This window comes from Daucus carota, chromosome 8, assembly GCF_001625215.2.
Source record: "Daucus carota subsp. sativus chromosome 8, DH1 v3.0, whole genome shotgun sequence".
Lineage (NCBI taxonomy): Eukaryota > Viridiplantae > Streptophyta > Magnoliopsida > Apiales > Apiaceae > Daucus > Daucus carota.
In genome coordinates this window covers 32,292,400-32,305,503 of record NC_030388.2, presented here as the reverse complement: position 1 = coordinate 32,305,503, position 13,104 = coordinate 32,292,400, and the positions used below count along the sequence as shown (strand labels likewise).

Here is a 13,104-nt window from a genome sequence, read left to right as displayed (position 1 = left end):
GTTAGAAGCACTTACTTCTACTGTTTGTGTAAAAAGTCAAGAAGCACTTATAAAAAGTTAGGAATGCTAGCTTTTGTTTCAGGACTTCTACTTATTTCCCAAACACTTTAATCACTTATAAGTCTTAACTTGCTTCTAACTTCTACTCTACTTTTTTATTTTAAGCAAGAAACACTTATTTTAAGTTCACCCAAACGGCCCCAATGTAAGGAATTGAGTGGAGAAAAGAATGAAATTTGTTAACAATTGCACATAATATAGTTCATTTTTCATTGCATTGCTTCCGGAATCATTCACTCTAACCAAACACACATTCCTCCCAGAAGGTTTCATGGATAATCGACAATATTTTGAATTTTTGATAATTCAGTATATCTGAAAGGATTATATTTAATTTTTTTATCTTATAATAAACAAGAATTCTTATTTCCCATCTCTAAAATACATCTTTATTTAGAAATTCAAATATAGAGTATATATGCAGTATGTATATACATGTACATACAAATACTATAGATAAGACTTCACTTCCTGTCTCTCTCTTACAAAAGTAACCCTCCTCTCTCCACAAGTCTGTCTCTCTCTCTCTAACTATATAGTCATATTGGTTCTTTATAGTTTACCCACATTCACATTGTCTCCCTCATTTTTTTTCAGCAGCACCCACATAAAAAGCTTTCATTTTTATCTTCTCTTCCTCAAGACTTGCCTTTTTTTTTTGCATTTTCAGATTGTTTCAAGGCTATCTCTGGTGAGTTAGCTGTAAAGATCATTGCTTTATCTGATCTAATATTATGTTTTCCCTTAATTTTGAATTCTTTTTTTTCATACTGAGATACCCAAGTGGCCAAGTTGAATTCTTGATTATATATATCTAATTTGCTTAATTTGTTTTGTTTGTTTTTTCAGGAAATTGGTGATTTTAGCTTTCTGGGGAGTTTAAGGTTTTGGGCTGGTCTGATTTCTTGTTATTTTGGTTTATTTTATTTTGTGATATTCATATGTGTACTTGTTGTTGTGCTTAATCTTGTTTTTGATCATTTGTATGCTTATTTATGATTTCCCATATGTTTGTGATTATAGTTATGTAGTAATTTGTGGAGATAATTGAAGGGACGAATGGGACTTTTTAGGGCATGGTCTTAGATGTGGATGAAGTTCTTGACAGTTGTTTTTGGTCACTTGACATGTTTTTTAATGTATAGATATTTTTAAGTACATACGGAGGCCCTGGTGGAGAGGTAAAGATGTAACTTTAGACCTCTTTTTGCTCTAGGAAAAGTTTTCGGTTGATGTTTATTAGTTGCGGAGTTAATTATGGTCTATAGTGTATTTGTTTGGTTAACAAAGATGCTCAGTGTCAAGCTATGTGTAGGATGCAATTTGGTGAAAAAATTCTAGTTTTCTCTTCATTAATTTGTTAGTGGTCTGCATGTTTTATGTCTCAGTTTCGATATCCATTACTCACATATTTATTTCCTGTTCCTTATGTTCATTTTCCCTAAACTTTTGCTTGAATTTGCAAGTCTAGTCACTTGATTTCAAGTTTGTGTTTGTATGATGTTGTCCTTATTCCAATATTGTTTTAAAGAAGACCAGCTAATTAGGCTATACATTAGTCATATGAACAAACTGACATGTCCCCATTATCCTGTTGCTTCCTTGTATTAGTCAATTAATATTTGTGGCCTCTTCTGGTTTGAACTTGCTCTCTTCTATGTATGTACCACAGTTGCTTAGTGACATGATTATTAACATATGTGTAGCTGAGAGCTTTTGTATCTTACATTTTTATTAGCTATCTTGTCTTCTTTCCCACACTTTGTCTTCAGTGCCCGACTCCCTTATAGTCATCAATGATTGATGAAGCGTTTTCTGTGAGTACCTTTAGTTTGTTTTTTTCCTTTTAAATTTTTGCTAATATGAATATATGATGGCTGACTGGCCCTAAAGTTTTACTTTATGTTTCTGAACAACAATATCATAAAATGGGTTGCAATAAGGTGCCCTCATATAGCTTTAGCCTTTAGGGGATTTGGAATGAGTACTATAAGCTGGCTTGATGACCTTCTTGCTAGACTTCCTGAGCTGACGGCTAGCACTAATTCCATATAGTTAAAACTCAATACATCACAACATGTATGTAAATTACCTTATGCAAACATATATTCGCATTGTGGGTTTGATGTTTGGAGAGATTTGTCTGACTTCTATTCTTTTGAAATTCAACATTATCTAATATTCTGTAATAATGTGGACTAAGTATATGAAATGCTCAACTTTGTGATTCCTCTGTCTGTATAATCTTACAGGAACATTGGATCTTAATTTTCCCTGAGTAAAGACTGGTTCTAATTCTGCTAGTTAACTACAAAAACCCTTCTTACAAATTATGGACTCAAGATCACGTGTGAACTTTGCTAGTTTGGCTTCTGGGAACCTACTGGATATTCCTCAAATTCCAAGCCCTAGAGCTCTTCCAAAGGTGATGACTACTCCTGGGGTTATACCTGATGTAGATGGTTGTGGATTTAATGATGCAGAATCAGATAGCGGTACTTCTTCCAGTGAGAGAAAAATAATTGTAACAAATATGCTGCCCATTCATGCACAGAAGGATTCAGAAACAAACAAATGGGTTTTCACTAGAGACGAGGACTCGTTGTATTTGCAGTTAACTGATGGGTTTTCTCCAGAAACTGAAGTTATTTATGTGGGGTCCCTAAAAGTTGAAGTAGATGCCAACGAACAGGATGAAGTTGCACAACAACTGATGGACAATTTCAAATGTGTGCCGACTTTTCTTCCGCATGATCTGCAGAAGAAATTCTATCATGGTTTCTGCAAGCAACAGCTATGGCCTCTGTTTCATTACATGCTTCCTATGTCCCCAGACCACGGTGAGAGGTTCGATCGTACGCTCTGGAAGGCCTATGTCTCTGCAAATAAAATATATGCCGATAAGATTATGGAAGTTGTGAATCCCGAAGATGATTATATTTGGGTTCACGATTATCACCTGATGGTTCTCCCTACGTTCTTGAGGAAGCACTTCAACAGAATCAAGCTTGGATTCTTTCTGCACAGTCCATTCCCTTCATCTGAGATATATCGCACACTCCCTGTTAGAAATGAGATTTTAAGAGGACTGCTCAATTGTGATCTAATTGGGTTCCATACATTTGATTATGCTCGTCACTTCCTTTCGTGCTGCAGTAGAATGCTGGGCCTGTATTATGAATCTAAAAGAGGGCACATTGGACTTGATTACTCTGGTCGCACTGTATACATCAAAATTCTACCTGTAGGAATCCATTTGGGTAGACTTGAGTCTGTATTAAGCCTTTCCTCCACACGTACCAAATTTAAAGAAATTCAAGAGAAATTTAAGGGGAAAAAGGTTATTCTTGGCGTTGATGACATGGACATATTTAAGGGCATCAGTCTTAAATTGTTAGCCTTTGAACAGCTCTTGCAGCAGCATCAGGACTTGCAGGGGAATTTAGTTCTGATCCAGATCGTAAATCCTGCCAGAAGCTCAGGAAAGGATGTCCAGGAAGTAAAACGCGAGACATATTCAACTGCTACTAGAATAAATGAAGTGTATGGTTCTCCTGACTATGAGCCAGTAATTCTCATTGATCGTCATGTTGCTCGTTATGAGAAGAGTGCGTACTATGCCATGGCAGAATGTTGCATTGTGAATGCTGTTAGGGATGGGATGAACCTAGTACCTTACAAGTATATTATTTGTAGGAATGGTTCTGCGGATTTAGATGAAGCCAAGGGTATTGAAAAGGATTCTCCTCGGACGAGCATGCTTGTTGTTTCTGAATTTATAGGCTGCTCGCCATCTTTAAGTGGAGCAATCAGGGTTAATCCATGGGATATTGATTCAGTTGCGGAGGCTATGTATACTGCTATAACTATGCCTGATTCTGAGAGGCAAATGAGACATGAAAAACACTATCGGTATGTTAGCTCCCATGATGTGGCTTATTGGGCTCGAAGCTTTCTGCAAGATCTGGAGAGAGCTTGTAAAGATCATTATAGTAAGCGCTGCTGGGGCATTGGATTTGGCCTAGGTTTTAGAGTGGTTTCTCTTTCCCCAAGTTTCAGAAAGTTGTCTATTGATTATATTGTCCCACCATATAAAAGGTCTAGTAGGAGGGCAATATTTTTGGACTATGATGGTACCGTTGTTCCTCAATCATCTCTTAGTAAAAGGCCCACCCCTGAAGTTGTTTATGCTATCAATACTCTTTGCAATGATCCCAACAACACAGTATTTATTGTTAGTGGAAGGGGTAAAAGTTCCTTGAGTGAGTGGCTCGCTCCATGCGAAGGGCTAGGAATAGCTGCTGAACATGGGTACTTCATAAGGTATTTTTCTTAGACAGCCTTTCACTTGTGCTTTTTGATATTTTGAAGCTTCATGAGGGTCATTTTTATCTTATACACAATTTTTCCATATTAATATCATGCAGGTGGAACAAGATTTCAGACTGGGAACGCAGTCCCTTGGCCATAGATCTTGAGTGGAAGGAAATTGTGGAACCTATCATGAAACTGTATACGGAATCAACCGATGGCTCCTACGTAGAAACTAAAGAGAGTGCTCTGGTGTGGCATCATCAAGATGCAGATCCGGACTTTGGATCTTGCCAAGCAAAAGAATTGTTGGATCATTTGGAGAAGGTCCTTGCGAATGAACCTGCAGTTGTTAAAAGAGGCCAGTATATTGTCGAAGTTAAGCCACAGGTACAAAGTCTCTCTTTTACTATCTATATACAGTATATGCAATATGTAATACTCATATCTGTCTCTTTAGCGAAGAAGTGTCCGGCATTAACACTAATACAATTACAACAAAGATAACAGAAAATAGAACTAAAAGTTATAGCATGGGCTAAAACCTTTAATAAGACTATAAGAGGGTAAAAATGTGAGAGAACAGCGAATTATATCAGAAAGCATACAATACTCTTGAATCGAATCACATGGCATAACTTCACACTAATATACTCTAACAAAATGCAGGGCATAAGCAAAGGGTTGGTTGCGGAGAAGGTTCTGTCAACTATGGTCAGTAGTGGAATGCCTCCAGATTTTGTCGTGTGTGTTGGAGATGACAAATCAGATGAGGATATGTTTGAGAGCATCTTAAGCACAGTTTCATCTCCATCCATCCCTGCTCCAGAGGTCTTTGCCTGTACTGTTGGGAGAAAGCCAAGCAAGGCCCGGTTTTATCTTGATGATAGTGTTGAAGTCGTGAAGCTGCTTCAAGGCCTTGCTAATGCGTCAAATCCAAAGCCCAGATCTTCACATGTCAAAGTTTCTTTCGACAATTTCATCTGAGGTAGACAACTCTGATGCTGCTTGTACATTGTTTTGGACCTTTGGTGTAGAGAAAGTCTTTTGGGCATCAAATCTTAACTTATACAACTAATGCTCGACGGGGATCAAAAAACCAAACTGGCATCACGACATCTTTGAAGCAAATTGCATTACTGTCTCACTGAATATAAAGTCTGCTGATTCTGAAGATAGATACCTAGGGTTTCTGATTGGAAGTCACCATTTCAGTATTTCACTGTATAGGCACACTTTGTTTCAGTATAGATGTATAATTTGCTGTCAACAAAGACTTCTGTATGGAACCATTCTAATTCTTAACCATATAATTTTTTCATATGACCACAGTTTTTTGAAAACAGCACACCAATCATTTTGGTCAGTATCTAATCTGATCCTTTCACACACACAGATGAAAACATAATAATTCAAGAACTCCATTATTGGATTCTGTCATTCTGGATGGGCAGCAATGTAGTTCAAGAACCTCAACTTTAAGAAGCCTAGGCCATTACCATTGTTGGAGTATTATTGTGTTTTCTTGGGGGACACCTAGGGACCAGGGTATAGCCAACAGTTCACAGGTTGGTTGGTTTGTTTATCAGTGTAAGCCTGGAATAATTTGACTGCCATTGGCAGGTTTCTACTCATTTTCACAAAACTAATGCACTCTCAGCTTAGATACTAAAAAATAATCATGCTAAACATGCTGACAGATTGTTTTAGTAAAAAAACCGTTTATATAAATATCCGTCTTACAACAATACAAATATGATCATACAACTTTAATATATCCAAAGACGGTTTCCGTAAAATATCGTTTTAATCATAAATACCCGTCATACATAGATAGTGTTAGATACATATTGAAAATAATCACATAATTTAGTCGTATAAAAAAACTGTTTCTGTAAATACCCGATTCTACGTTACAGTAAATAATCATACAATCTTACATATACAACAAATTTAATTCAAGAGAAACTCAATGTTTTGGCCTTTATCACCAAAACAAACTTTATGAAATTCTCTACACACCAACCAAAACAAAGCATACAATATACAACTAACAACATGTACACACTATACAGATCATTGAGTAGCTCACTGCTTCACTACTAAAACCACTGGACTCTGGTGTAACTTGGCCCCCTCTATTTTTTTTTTCTTTGTCTCTTTCATTCTTTTCTATCTCTCCGAACTTTTCTCTTTAAAAAAATATACCCACTACAACTTTCTTGAAAAAAAAATCTAACAAAGGCCACACTCTTCACTACACTTTCTTCTCCTCATTTTTCACAGCACACTAGGGTTTCTTATGCAAAGTTTGAATCCTTTTCATTTCTGAGTTATTTTTTGTGCTTTCTTCAATAGTTATGGCTCAGGTCAAGAATGTGATTGTTTTTGCTCTGACCCTTTTGGTTCTTTTTTCTGGGTCTTGTGCAGCTTCTTCAGCTACTTCACCTGCAAGTGAGTGTACTTACACATGTTTAATGTTATGTTTATGTAATTATAAAGATTTAATTTTAGATCTGATTTGAGCTTTTTATCTTGATGTTAATGTTGGTATGTTTGTAAAATGTGTTGTAATTGCAGAGATTGTAAATGGGCTAGTTTCAAATGCTATGTCTATTGTAATGAAATGGCTGTTATCACTCAAAACTACAACAAAAACAGGTTTAGCCCTTTGATTCTTTTGTGTTTTTTTTTTTAGTTTTTTTTGGTGTATGTGTATATAAATGAAAATGTTGAGTAGTTGGGATTGTGTACTCATATGTGTTCAGCAATGACTGGCCGTCCTATGATGAGGTTTGAGAGTGGATACACTGTTGAGACAGTTTTCGATGGAAGTAAGCTTGGAATTGAGCCTTATAGTGTCGAGGTTTCTTCTAGTGGAGACCTTCTGGTTCTGGATTCTGCTAATAGCAATCTTTACAAGATCTCCTCCTCTTTGTCTCAATGTAAGTCACTTTAATCTTGATTCTTAGGTGATTAATTATGTTTATTTTCAAATTTTTAAAAGCATCTGATCTGATTGGTGGGTTTATGTCAGTTTAGATTTTCTGATAATGACAGTGTTCGGAAGCTTATTAGTTTTCGATGTCTTGTCCATAAGCTTAGACATATATAGACTGTAAGGTGTTTCGAGTTGGGGGTTGTCAATTTGGCAGCTTACTATAATATTTTGTTTTTTAGCTAAAGTCCTTTCTCACAGTCTTACTCATTTATGCCCTTACTAACAATGGTCTGGAGGTATGGAGTGCTTATATATTTACTTCAAATGAAGTACAACCTTTTACTGGCTTTGGTGCCAATGTTTGAACTGTTTGCCAGAGTGCATCGTCATTGAATTGAAGTTTCTTTGACTTTTTTTACTCTTAATCGTAACTCTGACAGTGTATCTGGGTTATTCTGCAGTTACCAGACCAAAACTTATTGCTGGATCTGCTGATGGATACTATGGACATATAGACGGGAAACCTAGAGAAGCAAGGATGAACCATCCAAAGGGAATTACTGTCGATGACAGAGGAAATATATATGTTGCAGACACTGCAAACACTGCAATACGGAAGATAAGTGATGCAGGTATCTCTTCATATTTTAATTTGTGCAAACAGATTTGAATTTATGTATGAATGGGAGGTTGTTTTTTGCCACTTGGACCTGGACCATGCCTACCGTTTACAAACTGTATAAGATCACTATGTCTAGAGTGGAGTCGTTAGGATTTACTAGTGATCACAGTTGTGAATGTTTAAATTTTTTAATATTTGATCTGATTGATGCAGGAGTTACAACAATAGCTGGAGGCAAATCGGGTAAAGGAGGGGGACATGTTGATGGACGGAGCGAAGATGCAAAATTTTCAAGTGATTTTGATGTAGTGTACCTTGGAAGCAGTTGCTCCCTCCTTGTAATTGACAGAGGATACAAGGCAATCCGTGAAATTCAACTTCCTTTTGATGATTGCGCTTATAATTATGACAGTGGTTTCCCTCTCGGTATACTAATATCTTCAGTTCCCTTGCATTTCCATAGTAGATATGATATGGAGAATACTTTAAAGACATGTAAAACCTCTCTATACAGGAATTGCTGTGCTATTAGCAGCAGGCTTCTTCGGTTACATGCTGGCATTATTACAACGCAGGGTTAACTCAATTGTATCATCTCAAAATGTGAGTTTAAATGATTTCTTAAATATAAACCTAGAATACTTGTGGTCTTTACCTAAAATGTCTATATAATCAATTGGATCATCGTCATGCAGATGTTACATTAGATTTCCTATTAATTTGAAAAACTGAGTTTTTCGTTATATGTGCTTAATCTTGCAGGATCAGAGAACAACGGAAACTATCCATACTTCTGGTCCATACCAAAAACCTCTGAAGTCATCAGTTAGGCCACCATTGATTCCAAATGAAGATGAACAAGAGAAACCAGAAGAAGGATTTATTGGGTCTCTTGGTAAACTTATATCTAGTACTGGAGAAGCAGCTATGGAAATTTTGGGCGGAATTTTTCCTGGCCTTAGAAAGAAGCACATTAGTGTTCAGTTTCCGGACCAGCAGGAGTTTCAGCAAGAGTACAAGTATTCAAACACTTGGCCAGTGCAGGACAGTTTTGTAGTACCAGCTGAAGACGAGCCGCCCTCAATTGAAACAAGAACTCCTACTCCACGAAAAACATATCCATTCATGTCCCAGGATGTTGAAAAGATGCAACAGTTTCGACAAAGCCGCAAATTTTACAGTGGATTGGATGGAGAACCTCAGCAGCAACAGGCTGTGCAGACACAGAGACATCACCATCGTCATTTCTCATCCATCCCCGAGACCTACTATGAGCAGAGTGCTGAGAAAACAAATGAGATTCTGTTCGGAGCAGTTCAGGAGCAAAACAAGCAACAGGAATCCGTCATAAAGCCTTTGGACTACGGCAATACTACTTATGACCGTCGTGCTACTTCTCGCTCTCGAATTAGTTCCAGGGGTAATTCATACACCAGCTGAGTATATACATTTCTGAAATTTTGATGTTTCAAATTATTCCATCATATAGGAGGCACTACAATATAAACTTAGGGGTCAAGGGTATAGCAGTATAATATATATCATCGGGTGACTGCAGTGATTGTTTGAGATACATGTTCAATCAAGTGTTCAAGGCACAAAGCAAGAATCTATTGTATTTAAGTTTGAAATGTTATACTAAACTCCATTGCTAAGTGGAAATTGTTGAAGAAACTCACTGTTCTTGTTTAGTTGAGCATCAAATATTTTTTTACAGAAAAATAATAATAATTGTTGCAAGATCATGTAAATTCAGCAGTTGATCTTGTCTACTACCATGTGACCAATAATATTGAATATATATTCTTGTACTTTGTGTACACTTGCAGATCTGAGGAGGTTAGCAATTTGCATACAAACATGAGTATAAATAATAATCTGACACAGAAATGTCACATGAGGAAGTACTTAAGTACTAAAGTTGTTCCATATAATACAGAATCCTTAAGAGCTTATGTATAGTAAAATAGTACTAGAGCTAAATTATTGAAGAATGTTTGTTTAGGACATAAATGTCTCACAAACTTTCAAGATCTCAAACATTAACAAATGCAGAAAAGGCAGGAAGGGTGTTTTGAGATTTGAAAGACGTATCCTGATTAGTTCAGGTTTTTTTTTTTTCTTGAAGTAAATTCATATTCGAAGATTATAGGGCCGTAATTTGGGCCGAGCGGGATGAGTGTCGAGCATACGTAATTCAAGTCAAGGTTAAAGCCAGGCGAGCTGGCTTGTTCACTCAATCGAGCCAAAACCTCTATCCAAACTCAACTCGTTTAATTTTATATTTAATTGAGTCTAAATATTTGTCCGGACTCGACTTGTGAAACGTTTAATTTCACGAATTGAGTCGAGTCGACTCATTTGATTAAACATGTACAAAATCTTGTTTGAGCTCGGCTCGAGCCTGGTCAGGTCTTATCAAATAAATTCAAGCTCTTTATTAAACGAATGCGAGCTCGAACTGCACGCGAACAGTCCTATTCGAATTAGAGAAGATTGTGAATTGTGACCAACAATCTGTACAACTATATTTAATAAGAATGGATATCAGCTAAAAATGATTTACTGAGCATGAGCTAAAACTTCAACTGAACTTATATTACTTTGCAGAAATCAACAAACTTATATTATAATGAGACATTTCAAATCACTACATAAAAATATTAGATTCAACATACTGCACATTTAACTATAGTTGATAAAGAAGATCACATTATTACACGATGATAATAATAACAATAAATGTCAGACCAAATCTAACAGCTATCACACGATGATAATAATAACAATAAATGTTAGATCAAATCTAATAGCGTTAGAATCATGTGCTTTGTTTTAAAATTAAAATATATTTTAATAAGACCGTCAAACTTTCACATATGAAATACATCATTTTTATATTGAAGGCCCATTTAAACTACCAGACCAAGTTTAGGCGTCTAACAAACAAATCTTACAAAGTTAACAAAAACTCACACCAAATACTTCAAATCTTATAAAGTTAACAAAGACTTTAATACCTAATATAAGTAATTAGTAACGACCAGTGGAGGAAGGGCCAGACGTTAATACCTAATCTAAGTAATTAGTTATGGCCAGTGGAGGAAGGGTCATCGGCGGAGGAAGGGTTGGGTATATAATAATCTTCGAGGCTAATCGGAATATCACCTGAAAGTAACCTCTTTATCTAATGGACCTTGCAGCACTTCAAGCGGATGGATATCCTTTCGATAAGAGTATAGGCAGTTGAAGAAATGCCCGACTGCAACCCGACAATCTCCCCCTTGACATTTAGTATTACTGCTCCTGAAAATCCCTTGCTCATCGGTAACCCGTGCTAAAAAAATTCCATATCCAGGTCCATGCTGAAAATAAGGGGGTCATATATAATATTTTGTAACGATGATTAATTGGAATAAGCATGGGGAAGAAAATAATATTCATATTATATAATTCTTTACCGTTTCACAACATAATAAGTCATGTTCATTTTGATTAGAATGGTAAATACCAAAATGATAACACAAAAGACAAAAAACATAATATTTATATTATATAATTCTTTACCGTTGCACGGTATTATGTAATTATGTAAAATTAAGGACAAAAATTTAAGAAGGTCGACTGACCCTCTTGCCCCTATAAAGATCCGCCTCTGTCCATGTCATTCATGAAATTATTAGTATTCTTAATGATCGGATTAACAACTGGACCTTCGGTTAAAGCCCATTCATGTGCCTCGAATGTGATCGTGAGCACCGAGTATTTGCGTCACAACCAGAAGCTTTAGCTACCAGAAGCAACATTACATCTGCCTTGCCATCTGAACGTAATATCTTGCACGGATAGGGATCCGTGTCTCCGGAGCCAAATCGCTGTATTAGTCATGGGATGAGCCACAGTTACAATCAACGTTTGGCCGTATTTTTTACCAACAATTGCACCTGTCCAATGTGCAGGTCCAATCCATACTTTCACCGTATCAAACCTAGTCTCAGACCGGGGCCGCGAATGGACTTGACGACATAGTTGATAAAAATGAAAGAAAAATCTAGTTTTTTTTAATGGACATGCACCGCAAAAGAAATGGCATGACCCGACAGCATTTCAAGCGGATGGATATCATTCATTCCATATGCTAGACCACCTAAATCGACTCTTGGGTTATTATTAAGTTGCTCCTGTATCTTGTCAGGACTTTGTCCTGAAGACGAAATTGCCTGAATTCTGAGGTCAAGAGCTTTCTCCTGTGGTTCTTTGCCCATAAGAGTATAGGCAGTTAAAGAAATGTCCGAGTGCAACCCGACAATTTCCCCTTAACATTCAGTATTACTGCTCCTGAAAATCCCTTGCTCATCGGTAACCCGTGCTAAAAAAATTCTATATTCGGGTCCATGCAGAAAATAAGGGGGTCATATATAATATTTTGTAACGATGATTAATTGGAATAAACATGGGGAAAAAATAATATTCATATTATATAATTCTTTACCGTTTCACAACATAATAAGTCATGTTCATTTTGATTAGAATGATAAATACCAAAATGATAACACAAAAGACAAAAAAAATAATGTTCATATTATATAATTTTTTACCGTTGCACGATATTATGTAATTATGTAAAATTAAGGACAAAAATTTAAGGAGGTCGACTGACCCTTTTGCCCCTATCAAGATCCGCCTCTGTCCATGTCATTCATGAAATTATTAGTACTAGCTTATAACCCGTGCAATGCACGGGCGGTTATAATATTTGGTATTTTATCGTATATATTTAAAATTTGACTAATTTTCCTGTGAATTAAATTATAATAGAATAGTGTGATTAAATAAATTTTTTATTTAACAACTGAACAAATTATTAATAGTTAAGTTTGTCAAATAGCTAATTAAAAATTAGGTCGAACATATATATTTTAATGAGAATGTCAAAATATATTTATCTACATGTAATAATTTTAGGAGACCTATAAACCCAGATATAAACCAATCAATCAATCTTTTAATATTTTGTTATTAATAACTGATAATATAGGATAGAACATATTATAAGTTAAAAAGATGCGTGAACCCAAATACCGACCATCATACTAATTTAATTTTTAGTGTTTTGGTTTAATAGATAATAAAAATATATTATAATATGTTATAAATTAAAGATTTCCGT

The 13,104-nt window shown here is 35.9% G+C and overlaps 2 protein-coding genes across 3 annotated transcripts; both read left to right on the top strand.

Moving 5' to 3' along the window:
- Nucleotides 1-578: 578 nt before the first annotated feature.
- LOC108199378 (probable alpha,alpha-trehalose-phosphate synthase [UDP-forming] 10) lies at nt 579-5,694 on the top strand. Of its 2 annotated transcripts, none has more exons than XM_017367163.2 (5): nt 579-751; nt 910-944; nt 2,313-4,383; nt 4,488-4,761; nt 5,041-5,694. In XM_017367163.2, the coding sequence occupies exons 3-5, from the start codon at nt 2,393-2,395 to the stop codon at nt 5,356-5,358; spliced, it is 2,583 nt and encodes an 860-aa protein (XP_017222652.1). In that variant the 5' UTR covers nt 579-751; nt 910-944; nt 2,313-2,392; the 3' UTR covers nt 5,359-5,694. The 2 variants fall into 2 exon arrangements, with proteins under 2 accessions (XP_017222652.1, XP_017222651.1); XM_017367162.2 differs by having other exon boundaries at nt 596-751; nt 910-955.
- An 813-nt stretch (nt 5,695-6,507) lies between these two features.
- Nucleotides 6,508-9,608, top strand: LOC108197280 (uncharacterized). Its single transcript, XM_017364856.2, has 7 exons — nt 6,508-6,825; nt 6,952-7,032; nt 7,140-7,316; nt 7,774-7,944; nt 8,148-8,360; nt 8,449-8,537; nt 8,697-9,608. The coding sequence occupies exons 1-7, from the start codon at nt 6,732-6,734 to the stop codon at nt 9,372-9,374; spliced, it is 1,503 nt and encodes a 500-aa protein (XP_017220345.1). The 5' UTR covers nt 6,508-6,731; the 3' UTR covers nt 9,375-9,608.
- The last annotated feature ends 3,496 nt before the right edge of the window (nt 9,609-13,104 follow it).

Excerpts from the sequence above, each read along its gene's own strand:
- LOC108199378 (XM_017367163.2), top strand. The coding sequence starts at position 2,393 with ATGGACTCAAGATCACGTGTGAACTTTGCTAGTTTGGCTTCTGGGAAC. Across the intron at positions 4,384-4,487 it reads GAACATGGGTACTTCATAAG|GTGGAACAAGATTTCAGACT; the intron begins GTATTTTTCTTA and ends AATATCATGCAG. Across the intron at positions 4,762-5,040 it reads TTGTCGAAGTTAAGCCACAG|GGCATAAGCAAAGGGTTGGT; the intron begins GTACAAAGTCTC and ends AACAAAATGCAG.
- LOC108197280 (XM_017364856.2), top strand. The coding sequence starts at position 6,732 with ATGGCTCAGGTCAAGAATGTGATTGTTTTTGCTCTGACCCTTTTGGTT. Across the intron at positions 7,033-7,139 it reads CAAAACTACAACAAAAACAG|CAATGACTGGCCGTCCTATG; the intron begins GTTTAGCCCTTT and ends ATATGTGTTCAG. Across the intron at positions 7,945-8,147 it reads ACGGAAGATAAGTGATGCAG|GAGTTACAACAATAGCTGGA; the intron begins GTATCTCTTCAT and ends TGATTGATGCAG.